The sequence below is a fragment of the Podospora pseudocomata genome, chromosome 7 (genome assembly GCF_035222375.1).
Source record: "Podospora pseudocomata strain CBS 415.72m chromosome 7, whole genome shotgun sequence".
Classification (NCBI taxonomy): Eukaryota; Fungi; Ascomycota; class Sordariomycetes; order Sordariales; family Podosporaceae; genus Podospora; species Podospora pseudocomata.
Genome location: NC_085891.1, coordinates 1,478,641 through 1,490,919, shown reverse-complemented (window position 1 = coordinate 1,490,919; position 12,279 = coordinate 1,478,641). Strand labels below are relative to the sequence as shown.

Genomic DNA, 12,279 nt, shown 5'->3' with positions numbered 1-12,279 from the left:
GTAGTCCAACCCTATCAACCTGGGCCGGCGTCTATTCAAGTACAGACATTTTCTCACAATGTACGGGTTGCTTGGTGTTACTTTGGGTACCTACCTAGGTGTGTTTTACACAGGCTCAAGTCAGGTAGGGCTGGGAGATATGAATTGGGTGCCCAAGATGCATTCTACCAATAAGGTACTGAAGACCGACCTGGTCTAGAAATTATGTCGCCGTAAGTGACTCATGCTCTAAACAATTCTTCTTATTACTCTCAAGAAAAAGTCTTTTCTCAGCTCTAAAACCACTATCAAAGTCTTGCATGCATGCATGTTCATCCATCAAAGACCCTCCCCCAAAGACTTTTCCCCCCCTCCCTTCCTCCATCAAAAAAGAGCCAAGCCGGAGATGACAAACTGAAACCTTTAAGAAAAAAAGGTGTCAAGCAGTGGAACGCAACAATTGTCCACGTTTTTCCCTTCTCGTCAAAGAATGATGCGGTGTGGTGATGGAGTCCCTCTCTCACAAAGAGGAGTTTTGAGAGGGAGGCCTCCGGATGGACACTTGCTAGCAAAGCCCAAACCCACCCACGCACCAACCACCACCACCAACCCACAGAGAGAGATCTGGAACCACACAATTCACTTCACACCCCTCCCCTCCCCTCCATGCTACCCCGCCGCCTCCGCCGCCGACGACGCGGTGGATAGAGGAGTCCTGTAATAAGCTCTAGCTTTGTACAACAACACGTTTTTTTTCATCTTCGGATGTTGTCGGCCGTTCGGGCTATCTCCTTCCCATTTCCCCCCAAGTTGTATGTCGTGACGAGATTGAATTGTAAACGTGAATGTGTGTGAGTGAGAAAGAGGCATGCATATGCAAGCCGCACGCCCAAGGAGGCTCTCCCATCCTTATAGGTTCAAGCAAGCCTTGGAGATCACTCCATCTAAACCTCAACTTTGTTGCTTGATAGTGTAGTGTAGTGTACGTCTCATTTTGCCAAGTCGGTTTTCGAGTCTTGTCCCGCAAAAGCCCAGCCCACCACCGTGCCGAAGCCCCAAGCATCGTCATGGATCTTTTGTGCGTTTCCTTGTTGGACCGACCTTGTTCTTCGTCGGTAGCACATGCTGGATGGATGGGTGGACAATGTTTTGATTTCCAATACACATACGAAGAAGGGCGGGCGGACCCCCCTCCGGATATTCCGACAGCAACGCGATAATAGATGAGCTCATATCCCCGAATGGAATTGACGGAGAGAGAGCGAGAGGTACACGGACGGTGTATGTAAAAGGTGCCGGGTGGTTGTTTGATATCGGGGCTTTTTGCATACCGATCAAGTAACAAATGTCTTGCCTCTCTCTCTCTCTCTCCTCCCAGCCAGCCCTGTGTCCGAGACAAGACACTTGGCTAAAGAGACCCTGAAGATATTACGGAAACCTCCCGCCCTCCGTATGTACAGGCACGGGCAGTCTCACCTTCTGCTTGTGGCGGTAGCAAGTGGATAGGTAGCTGTTGCTCCATCATCAGTTAGTTCACTGACCGCTTTCCAATGCCCCCCTCTCCTGTATCTGTAGAGAAGGGAAGTGACCTACCGGTAAACCTACGGGGACGGTTCCGGGGGACGGTGGCTTGCCCTCACAAGACCTCGCTGACGGCTGCCCCACTGATTAGCACCTTGGCGGCAGAAGCTGGACCTTCGTTCCAAGACTTCCCAAGACAACCCAAGGACCGCCCGCTGCCATCAGTGGTGGGGTCATCTGCCGTTGCTGCCGTCTTTGTTTCTGCAAGGCCAATCTGTAGCGGGAGTAGGGCGGGTGGTGGATGGTGTAAGGGCACATCCGAGCAAGGCAGCTTGCCGACGATGGTGATGATGTTGATGGCAGTGGCCGTTGGTGGTGGTGGTGGGCGCGGCAGCGGTCGGTAGTCCAGCGTGGCGGTAGTTATAGTGTCGGCGGCAGAGTAGCGGGAGATGGGAGTCCCACGGGAGCAGTACCAGGTGGTATTGGGCAGATGGTGCTAGATCCATCTCTACATACCACATCTACCCCGGGATGTCAAGGGCTCATGTGACCTGTAAAGGTGCGTTTTATTGAGACCGGGAGCTCCCAGGAGTGGTCACCGAATGGGATCATTCGTTGTTCACCCACCCGAGACGAGACCAGTGAGACGAGCAACAAGAGACAAGAGGCAAAGACGACGACGTGTTGTGCCAGACCTGAGCTACGGGCTGCCAAGGCTCTATCGCCTGGCCGGTCGAGAAAGCTTGGTCCTGTTGTGTTTCGCCGCACAACAGGTGCGGATGTGTTACAGGACTCGAGGTGTTCCAGGTTGCCCGTTGTCCGAAGCTTCTTGGGAGAGAGTTGGATGACAGAATTGGAGGTCAGTGATCGGCTCTCGGGACTGGCCGCTGCTATTCAGACTGGCGGATGTGCGTCACTCGCAGTGCCCCGCTTCAAGGTCCAGGTCCAGGCCGTGGCAGTCTCGACGCTACCGGGACAGTGCTAGACCAGCTTGGCTAGGGACAGGGTGGCCGAATAGCCGTCTGGTGATCCAGATTCATCAAAGCTGCACCAAAGCTGCACCGTGATGGACAACGCAAGGCCGCTAGCAAGATTAACGGTCTTGCCTCCCCATGCCGTACCGACTTCCCTTCCCTGGCACTTCCTGGACCCTTCATACCCTTGCCAGATTGGACAGCCAGGAAACAGCCCACCCGCCAAGACAAAAGAAAAAAATGGAAGCGGTGGTGACTTGGGGTCCGGCTCTGTCTGGCTCTCACGCTCTTAAGACGGGATCAGATATCTAACCACTAGGGTGCCATCCACAGCTTGGCCTCTTCTGACTTTCCCTTTCTTCCTTCCCAAACCTCGCCCGCCTCGTGCCATCTCCTTTTACTGCTTCATATAAAACCGTTGCATACATTGCATCACGGTACCGAGAGAGTATCGTTTGGCTGCGTGACAAGAGAAGCAGAACGACCGAGACTCCTCAAAGTACCCTCCAGTGCCCCACCTGCTCGACCACCCAGCTCTGCTTGAACCAGTGCAGTTTCCGTTTGCGAACCATCTGAGAGCTTTCCCCCCTCCAACAGGCAACATCAACATACATTCAAATTGTTCATATTCTCATCCATCAACAAGCTCAGCATAACACACATCCATTGTCAAAACCTTTGCCGGGACGAGACCCAGTAGCCACAGCTTAAAATCACAACAAATCAACTCGACGCCATTTGCGGCGAAGCTCACCGAGCAAGCACCTTCTTCACCACCTCCTGGAAGCAAGTTCCCGTTGCTTGCCTGGTGCCGTCAGCAGCACCAGTCCAAGTGGGAACATCTCACCAACCGAGTTTTCCAACAGCTCTATGCAAGTTGTTGTTGTTGGATAGCCTCTGCTGGCCTCTCCGTGAGGCCGCTCAAGCACTGGCATAGCACCCGTCTACCCAGACTCTCCCACACGCACATATCCGACCTACGATGGCCGGTAAAACATTCAAAAAAAATGTTGCCGGATTGATCTCCTCCTCCAAGGCGGCGAAGAGCCCCGACTCGGATGTCTCGCCGCGCACAACCACAACCACTACCACCACCTCTAAAGCTCCCACCGACTATTTCGCCGCCAACATAAGCCCCCCGCAGTCTCCTCAGACATCGCCCGGCGCAACCATACCGTTCCCACCACTGGCGACGGCGTCATCGGGCGCTAGTACCAACACCTTGACGTCGTCGTCCAACTCGGCAGAGGACGGTGTGGATGATTTGCGACAAGCCTCGAATGCTAGCAGCAACCGGCCGGGTGTCGCATCTAGAAAATCCTCGACGGCCTCTGTCACATTCCGTCCTCCTCGAAATCCAAGCCTCCCGCAAGGCGCGCACCGGAAAACGGATATAAAAACGAGACTCCGGGAGGCGTCGCCCGAACCTGTGAAGTAAGTCTGACCCTACCTGCATGTGTACCTGATCCCTTCCGACCCCCATTTCGGTGTGGTGCAGATCAATCCCGTTCGGCTGAGTCGAGGTACACGCGCAACCTGTGCTTGTGCACACGGGTCCAAGTGGTCCTTTTTTTGGACGGGGATAGCTCTTGTTTCCGGATGATTGCATATCCCCCGGCCTTGGAGCTGTGTGTGAACCTCTGATCCCATTACCAAACGTCGTCTGGAGGATATCGCGTGGCACAAGGAGAGAAGAATACGATGATCATGATGATGCTGGCGAGCTGGTTCGGTGCGTGGTGGCAGGACAAATGGGAGGTTATACCAGCAGCAAGCCGCGGGCGCATTTTTCTTGGGGATACTTGGCTCGCATCACCGCTCAGCAGACTATCATGGAAAAAAAAGGCGCCGATGGATGAAGCCCACCCCAAAGTCAACCACTAGAACCCCGCCACCCCACCAAATCACTCGCTAGACGGCGGGCTCGCTCGACAGATGTCATGCCTCCAGCCCAGATCCCGTTAGCCGAGCAGCGTGTCAAGTGAGGGGTCTGCCATTCTCTCTTCTCACTTTTTGCGCATGTGTTTTTCTGGGCTGTGGCTGTGATGTACATGCGTCACGTTTTCCCTGCGTCATTCTCCCTTGCCCGGCCCTCCAGATACTTAACGGTACTAAGCTTGTTCCTGTCGAGCCTCCTAGAAGCCCAGTGGCCTTATTCGACGATATATGTTGCCTCCGTCATCCCTGCACCTATCTGCCCTTTTAGTTGCCCCTCGTTGCACCATTATCCTTCTTACTCCGAACTGGTTTCCTGACCACTTTTCTTACCAATTGTCTGGCTGAGAAGACACCCAACGTCTCATGGCGATGCTAACAGAAAGCCCTGCGCCCCACAGGTTTCGATCGCATGTCGGTTTTGACAACCTTCCGGTCGGCGAAGCGACAAAGAACAATCCAGCGTCATTGACACTTCACGCCAAACATGACGGCTACCAAGCATCACGCCGGTCCCGCACCTTTATGGTTGGCCTTGATGAGCACTCCTATTCCGACTATGCGCTGGTCTGGTTGCTCACCAACATGGTTGACGACGGCGATGAGGTGATCTGTGTGAGGGTGGTAGAAACCCCCTTTCGGGTCGACAAGAACTACAAGGAGGACGCAGAAAAGCTACTCCAATCGATTCAGGAAAAGAACGAACACAACAGGGCCATCAAACTGGTCCTCGAATATGCTGTAGGCAAACTCCACGACACTTTCCAGCAGCTAGTACGTAGATATGTTTTTCTTCCCACGGTGCGCGCACGAATGCTAACCAAACCCCCCCAGCTTAGCATGTACAACCCCTCCATGTTGGTGGTTGGCACCAAGGGCCGCTCGATGGGTGGTATTCAGGGTCTGGTCAATACGCGCAACTCTTTCTCCAAATACTGCCTTCAGTACATCCCTATTCCGGTTGTGGTGGTTAGGCCCGACGAAAAACGAGCCAAGAAGAAGGAGAAGCGGTCCCACGACCCGAGTCGACAGAGCTATGCGCAGATGCTGGCTTATAACTCTGGAAAACACGAGGCGGATAGCGAGACGAGCAGTATCTACGAGCTGGAGAAGGCCATCTCGGCCGACGAGGAAGCCCACCGGGTGGCAGCAGCCATTGGCCTGCCGGCCAGGTTCGACCCCACGATAAAGCCGTACAACCCCAAGGGGTCCAACTCTCGCCGATCATCCCCGTCGGCGCTAGCCACCCCTTCGTCTGCCGGAACTGCGTCGGTTTCACCAAGCCCAGCAGCACCGGCCAACGAAAGTGACAACGACGACAATGAGGACGACGATAACAATGATGATAGCGGGGACGATGACGATGACTTCGAGGTGGAGGCTGTCTCGTCAACGCCGCACTTGAATGGGGCGCGAAAGCAGACAGAAATCATCAAGGAACAGGAGCAGAAGAAACGACTACACGATATGGAAGTAGGCGAGGCTGCGGCTTTATTGAAGTCTACAAAGGTGGATGAAGAAGACGACGACGATGAGTCCCAGGATAGGACCAGTGGATGATATTGATTTCGCTCGTTTTTCTTTCTCTCTTTTTGGGTGGATTTTGGCTTTTATCACACGGCAAGGTGTTGGGGCGCAATTGAAACTGAATAAGGAAACGGGAGAGGCTGTTTTTCTTCTCTTTCGAATCAAAACTTCAGGTCTGGATTGGGCTCCAACAAAACATGACAGTAGCGGAAATTTGCTCTACCTAAGGCTTTGGCACTTTTACACGAGATGAGTGGAGGGAAGTTGGGGAGTTGAGATGCGTTATAGAAAGTACACAGTGAGATATTGGCGAGAAGGGGTGGGTGCTTGATGGATGGGATGTCCAAAGCAGGAAGAGAGAAGCGCTTTAACTGTATCCGTAACTTGTATATTACTATCAATGGGCTGGCAGAACTCCAGCGATCCTCTAGGTCCTGGTGTATATATAATAGCTATTAATCTTTTCTCTCTTGGTTGTTGTTTCTGTTTGAATGTCCACGTGTCTTTAGGCATCGGGCAAGTCTCACGTTTGAAAGGCAGCCAAGAGCAGTGAGGCTGATGGATGGGTGGATGGCGGGGAATGGTCCAAGCTCCCTTACAGAAAAATCCGGGGTCCCCAGCCGGCCATTGAACTAGACGCGCCCATTCTCGTTCGTCATGCCCATCGCTTTTCGTTCCTGTGCAAACGTTCCGCCGACGACGACCCAAACGAGCTTCAGCTTTTACGTACAAGGAGTGTGTACCAGAATTCCGATCCTTTTTTTTTTTTTTTTTTTGCCTAACGACACACCAGCAAGGGTTTGAATTGACACATAAATTTCGGAAGTAGAAAGGGATATGGTATAATGCTCTGGTCATTTGTGTCTTGTCGCAAACCACCACTACCACCAGCGCCGCCAGCCCGAGCACCAGGAGTAGTAGCAGCGCAGAGGTCGTCGCAAGTGCAAACACGACACACGATCACGAGCGGATAATTGGGATAGACGGATTGGTTGATTGATTATCACCACGGCCACGACGATCGAACAAACAAGGCCTGCTTGGTCCACCGAATCCGAAAGCCAAATCCGAGAGTGCCGCAGCAAGCGATTAAACATACCCTTAAACAACAACCAAAACTTTTCAACGCAAATCGACCTTCTATTTCATCCTCGCGACCGTCACCACCAGAGCAAGAATGCCCCCCGACTCCGACTCCGACACCACCTGCACTTCCACCTCCACCTCCTGCCTCCCCTCCACCTTCAGCATCTCCACCCTCCTCGCCCTAACCCCCTTCCTCCTCACCTTCCTCCTCGTCTTCTCCATCTCCCTAACCAAACTCTTCCCCCACCTCGCCTCCCTCCAGTCTCGCGTCTCCTCCTCCGCCTCATCAGGCATCTCCGACGGGGAAGACCACTTCCTTCCTGCGTCTGCGCCCTTGTCGCTACGTCAAGCGCACGAGGAGCACGCGAGCAAGTCGCCCCGGCGGAAAATCGCCGCCTACACTTTTGCTGTGACACTAGGGTTGAGCGCGGTGCTGGCGGAACTGATACTAGCTGAGGTGGCAGAGGCGATACCAACGGCGAGGACGGTGGGGTTGAGGGTTACTGTTCCGACTTTGTTGGTTTTGCTGGTGGGGGTTATACCTTTTCTGGAGGTGCAATCTGTTGTTGGGGGGGGGTTGGGGTTGCGGTTGGGGAGGGATGGGAGGGGAAAGAGGAGTAGGGTTGCTTGGGGGTTGCAGATGGGGGTTTTTGGGGGGTGGTTGGTTTGTTTTTGGTGGTTGGGGAGGGTTGTGGGGGGGGGGGATGGGGATGCTGGGGATGCTGGGGGGTGGATGGGGCGGATTACGGGTGTGGTTCAGAGGACCAGGGTTGATGGTGGGATGCCAGGAGGGGGGGAGAGTGGTGGTGGACTGTCGAGGGCGTGTTTGGAAAGGATAGGGGTTATTGGTATATTGAGCATGGCGCTGCTGTCGGGGTTTGCGAGCGTGAGCAGCCCGTGGCATATCTTTAGTGATAACCGGGCGTATAAACGGCGGCCGATTACGGATACGGATATTGCGAGGAAGCAAGCTGGTTTGGATGCGACGAGTGAGTTGCTGGTTACGAAGAAACATCGGTTGAGGAGTCTGCAGCGGAAGGCGCAGATGGCGGAGGGGGTGGGAGGGGGGCAGCAACAACATCACCAGGGATCAAATGGCATCATGGGGAAGGTCTTGGGCGGGATCAAGGCTGTGACTGGGGGAATGGGGACGACGGCTGAACAAGCAGAGATTAAAGCCCTACAAATGGAAATCTCGGGTCTGGAGACTATGGAGGCGAATCTGGCGGGGAGTCTGGCGCAGCTGAAGGCACGGCAGAAGGCTCACGCGAGGGATGGGACGGTGGTGGGGAGGGTGTTGGCGGTGCCGCAGTATGTTTTTGCGGGGTATTGCGTGTATCGCATTCTTGCTACGGTTCTTACCACGCTCAAACGGAACCTGAGTTCTTACCCGTCGTCGCTTTACTCGCCTTCTTTCTCGTCGTCGGACCCGATTTCCCGGTTTCTGGGCCTGCTGGCAAAACATTGGGACCCGAAACTGGATCAACTCGCCTGGGCGCGTCAGATCTCTTTTTTGTTGTCGGGTGTCATACTGGCGGCGAGCGCGAATTCGGTCCTGCAGACGTTTAGGTTGTTTACGAAGTGGATGCCGGGGGTGCTGTATCAAGCCCAAGCGAACTTGGCGCTGCTGATAGGGCAGATCGCGGCGACGTATGTGATTTCGGCGGCGTTGTTGCTGAGGAGTAGTTTGCCGAAGGAGGTGGGCAGGTCGGTGGGGGATGCGTTGGAGAGTGCGCTGGAGCCGGCGTTTGTGGATCGGTGGTTTGAGGGGTGGTTTTTGGTTGCGAGCGGGTTGACGGCTGGGGGAATTTGGGTTGGGAGACGGGTGAGTGGTGGTGGTGGGCTGGGGGAGTTGGGGGAGGAGTGGGATGATTTTGCGGGGGAGGAGATGGGGCAGAAGAGGTCGTGATTTCATCTATGGGAGCGGGATTGTATACTATGATATTGTTGAGCGTTTATGTTTGGGATATGGGGTATGGAGCATGGGTATAGGGAGTTCACAGGGTTTGGATCTGATATGGATTCGGGTGTATAACATATGGCATCACAAGAGCGACGGCATCTCAACGATGAATGTTGAGATACACAATACAGATTTACAAGGCTAGGCTGGGCTATAACACTGGTGTCTAGAGAGCAAATATGATAATACAACAACAACACAAGTTACACCTACAAAAGAAGCTCACCTGCCTTTCACTCAACATCGTCCTTGGCTCAGGGGTACTATCATGAGCGGTGGCACAGATATCCAACCCCTTGATGGTCCGAGCGCCACTCCAACCATTGCGTACCATCGCACAACCTACCATCGCCAAGCCCAATTCTGAAGCAACCAATCAGAGACGCATCAGGGGTAGCAAAGGGGCAGCCTCTCAAACGCGAGCTCTGTTTCGTTTCAACGCTTTTTGGCGCCCGAGCACACACTTCTTGGGGAGGTGATTGGCTGCGAGGGTGGTGTAACCCAAAAGCGTGGGAGAGGGAGAGAGGGAAGCGAGTGGATGGTGCGAACGGTCGAGGATGAACCCTCGTCTCAGAATCTGTTCGTCATTTTGATCCAGCCCTTTTTTTTCTTCGAGAGAGGAGGGTGGGAGCCAATGGAATGGGATGGTGGGATGGTGAGGTTAATAGGACTGGACTGGGGGGGGGGGGATGGTTGGGTCAAGGTGGTGGTGGTGGTGGTGGTGGAATATATGGGCAACATGGACGCCTGTCTACCTCCCTTCCGCCTGGAATGCTGTGTTTGCCCTGTGGTGGTAAGGTAAAGGCTCGTCGATCGGCCCGGGGAAGTCTTTTCCAACACCCAACCCAACCTTCTCTTCTTTCTTGTCTGTTTGTCATTCCCCATTCCACACCCGTTGGTGAAGGGGGCGCAAACTGGTTTTTTCCAATTCTTTTCGACTTGAGGAAGCTGTGCTTCGATCTTTCTTTCTTTTCTCTTCTGTTTGATCTGTTCTTGCCGTTTGTTGGTAATTTTTTTGGCTTGAACGGGAAGGAGTGTGGTACAACAATAAGAGCAGGAGCGACCATATCAACACCATAAAGATCGACTCGGGCCTCTTTGGTCTGACCTCATTGACCCAGCCATTTGACCTTCACCGACTTACATTTCGTCTCTTCTTTCTTTTGCCACTTGCGAGGCACTGCCAGGACTGGAGGCCTTTGTTGAGAGGTGGCCTTGGGTTTAATTGTTGTCATCTTCGAGTGGGCGACGGCTGGGGTTTATCTGCTGGATCCTCATCACCACCTCGAAAGCATACCAGACACAGGCGGCATAAAGCAACGAGAAGAAAACCACCCCACCATCACGAGACGACCGACGATAAGGGAAAACCTCGAATCGAGTGCTGTGTCCGGCAGGACGGACGGTTGTTCAGCCGCATTGACAGTCGAACTGATCGGATCTACCGCCATTGAAGCAGATCCAGTTTCGGCTTTTTCCTGGGGGGACACACACTATCAAATCCACTCACTCACCTTTGCTCGACTTTTACTTTGGATCTTCTCGTCCTTCTTGAATCATATCAGCAGCTCACCACACCAAACACAATGTTCAACCACAACAGAATACCGCATCTCCTCCTCACCATCTTATCACTATCCTCATTATCCACCGCCCAGGACGACACCTCCTCGGTCACGTCGACCAGCTTTCTTTCCCTCTCGGACCTCCAACTAATACCCTCGCTCGCCATCCCAATCTCGTGTATCCTGTCCTACAACGCGCCCATACTCAACTGCCGAAAATTCGACATTGCACAAGGGCAATGCACGATTGCTTGCCGGCGGGGTATTCGAGATAAGGAGGACTCGCTGAGGGAGAAATGCTCCGATGTGGCTGTCACCAGGGGGTCGTGGTTGTGGCTGGCGCTGCAGGGCGGGTTGGGTCAGGCGCTGTGTCGGGCGCCGGGGCAAGGTACTGTTGTTACTTCCACCATTCGGCCGACGGCTAGCACGAGCAGCACGATGGTGAGGGAGACGACGGCGACGGTGACGAGGAGCGAGGGGCAAGGGGATGAGATATTGACGTTTACTACAGTTCGTCCTCCTACGAGCTCGAGTGCGGTGGTGGAGACGACGACGACGACGACGACGACGACAACGACGACGAGCGAGGCTGTTAGAGGGGATGAGACCACTACGTCATTGCCGACGATTATCCCGACTTTTGTGCAGAGTGCTGGGCCTAGTGCTACTAGTAGTGAGGAGGCGCCAGCTGAGACGGGGGGTGGTGATGAAGAGAATGTTGTGGTGGTTCCGGGAGGGGGAGGAGGAAGCCCGTTCGATACTGTTTTGGCTGTTAATGCTGGGGAGTCTTTGAAGGAGAGGAGCAACTTGGGTTTGGTGATGGGGACGGTGATTGGTATTGGAATGATATTTTGGAGGTAGTTGATTTTGGGGAGTGAGATACAAAATACCCTCGCTAATTTTATTGTCTTTTTTTGTCATTGAACTTTGTTTTAGTGTATGTATTTGTGGGTTGGCTTTGTATGGAGTGAGAGATCAGAAAGGGGGGTTGGTCACAATGATACACGGGCAGTGTATGATGGAGGGGATACAAAGCTGAAACCCAAATGTCTGTTTGTAATTCTTTAATAAAATGATATCTTGCACCGGTCTGGCTCTGATCTTGCCTTTCTGTCAGACTCTTCAGCGTGCGGCTCTGCTTGAATAACCAATCGCCTGGCAGTCGACAATGTTGTCATGTAAGACAACACTGCCATATCAACATACCGGGGGCTGGGTAAACCTTGATAGACCGATCTGATAAAATTCAAGGGCCCGCGGTACGTCCGGACAGCCGGCCAAATGCATCGTACCATATTACCGGTGGCCAAATTTATATTGGAGACGGTGGCACGCCAAAGCTGTGCCATGTGAAAAGCTACGAAGGCTTTTTTTTACCTGTCACGTGGAAGAGCTGTTTGATACCTGATATACCAAGCAGAGTGAACAATTGCCGTACAAATCCAGATTGCACCGTAAGCAGGCAGAGTGTTGGGCATCGAAATACAGGCCGCCTCCCGTGTTTCGGGTTGTGTTTGTCAAGCCTGAGTCCGGCAGGAAGTGGGGGAAAGGGCGGGCTGCTTGGAGGGGGGGCAAAGGGCTTCTTTGAAGAAAGCTTGGAAAAATCCACGCACATGGCACACAAACACGCACAATACGAAGAAAAATTAAAAGAACGTGTTCGGTTGCTTTGCCGCCTGCAACTCGGCCCAGAAACAGAAGGCCAGTAGAAGGAGCGGGGCAAGTCAGC

At 53.5% G+C, this 12,279-nt stretch overlaps 3 protein-coding genes across 3 annotated transcripts; all 3 read left to right on the top strand.

Annotated features, from left to right (window-relative positions):
- Positions 1-2,513: 2,513 nt before the first annotated feature.
- QC762_705950 (uncharacterized protein) lies at positions 2,514-6,433 on the top strand. The gene is made up of 3 exons (XM_062893447.1): positions 2,514-3,908; positions 4,811-5,183; positions 5,244-6,433. The coding sequence occupies exons 1-3, from the start codon at positions 3,457-3,459 to the stop codon at positions 5,967-5,969; spliced, it is 1,551 nt and encodes a 516-aa protein (XP_062739248.1). The 5' UTR covers positions 2,514-3,456; the 3' UTR covers positions 5,970-6,433.
- Positions 6,434-7,113: 680 nt separating this feature from the next.
- QC762_705940 (uncharacterized protein) lies at positions 7,114-8,931 on the top strand (the record flags this gene model as incomplete). Its single annotated transcript, XM_062893446.1, has 1 exon — positions 7,114-8,931. One exon carries the CDS (start codon positions 7,114-7,116, stop codon positions 8,929-8,931), a length of 1,818 nt encoding a protein of 605 aa, XP_062739247.1.
- Positions 8,932-9,682: 751 nt separating this feature from the next.
- Positions 9,683-11,428, top strand: QC762_705935 (uncharacterized protein; the record flags this gene model as incomplete). The annotated part of the gene is made up of 2 exons (XM_062893445.1): positions 9,683-11,378; positions 11,408-11,428. The coding sequence occupies exons 1-2, from the start codon at positions 10,572-10,574 to the stop codon at positions 11,426-11,428; spliced, it is 828 nt and encodes a 275-aa protein (XP_062739246.1). The 5' UTR covers positions 9,683-10,571.
- Between the last annotated feature and the right edge of the window lie 851 nt (positions 11,429-12,279).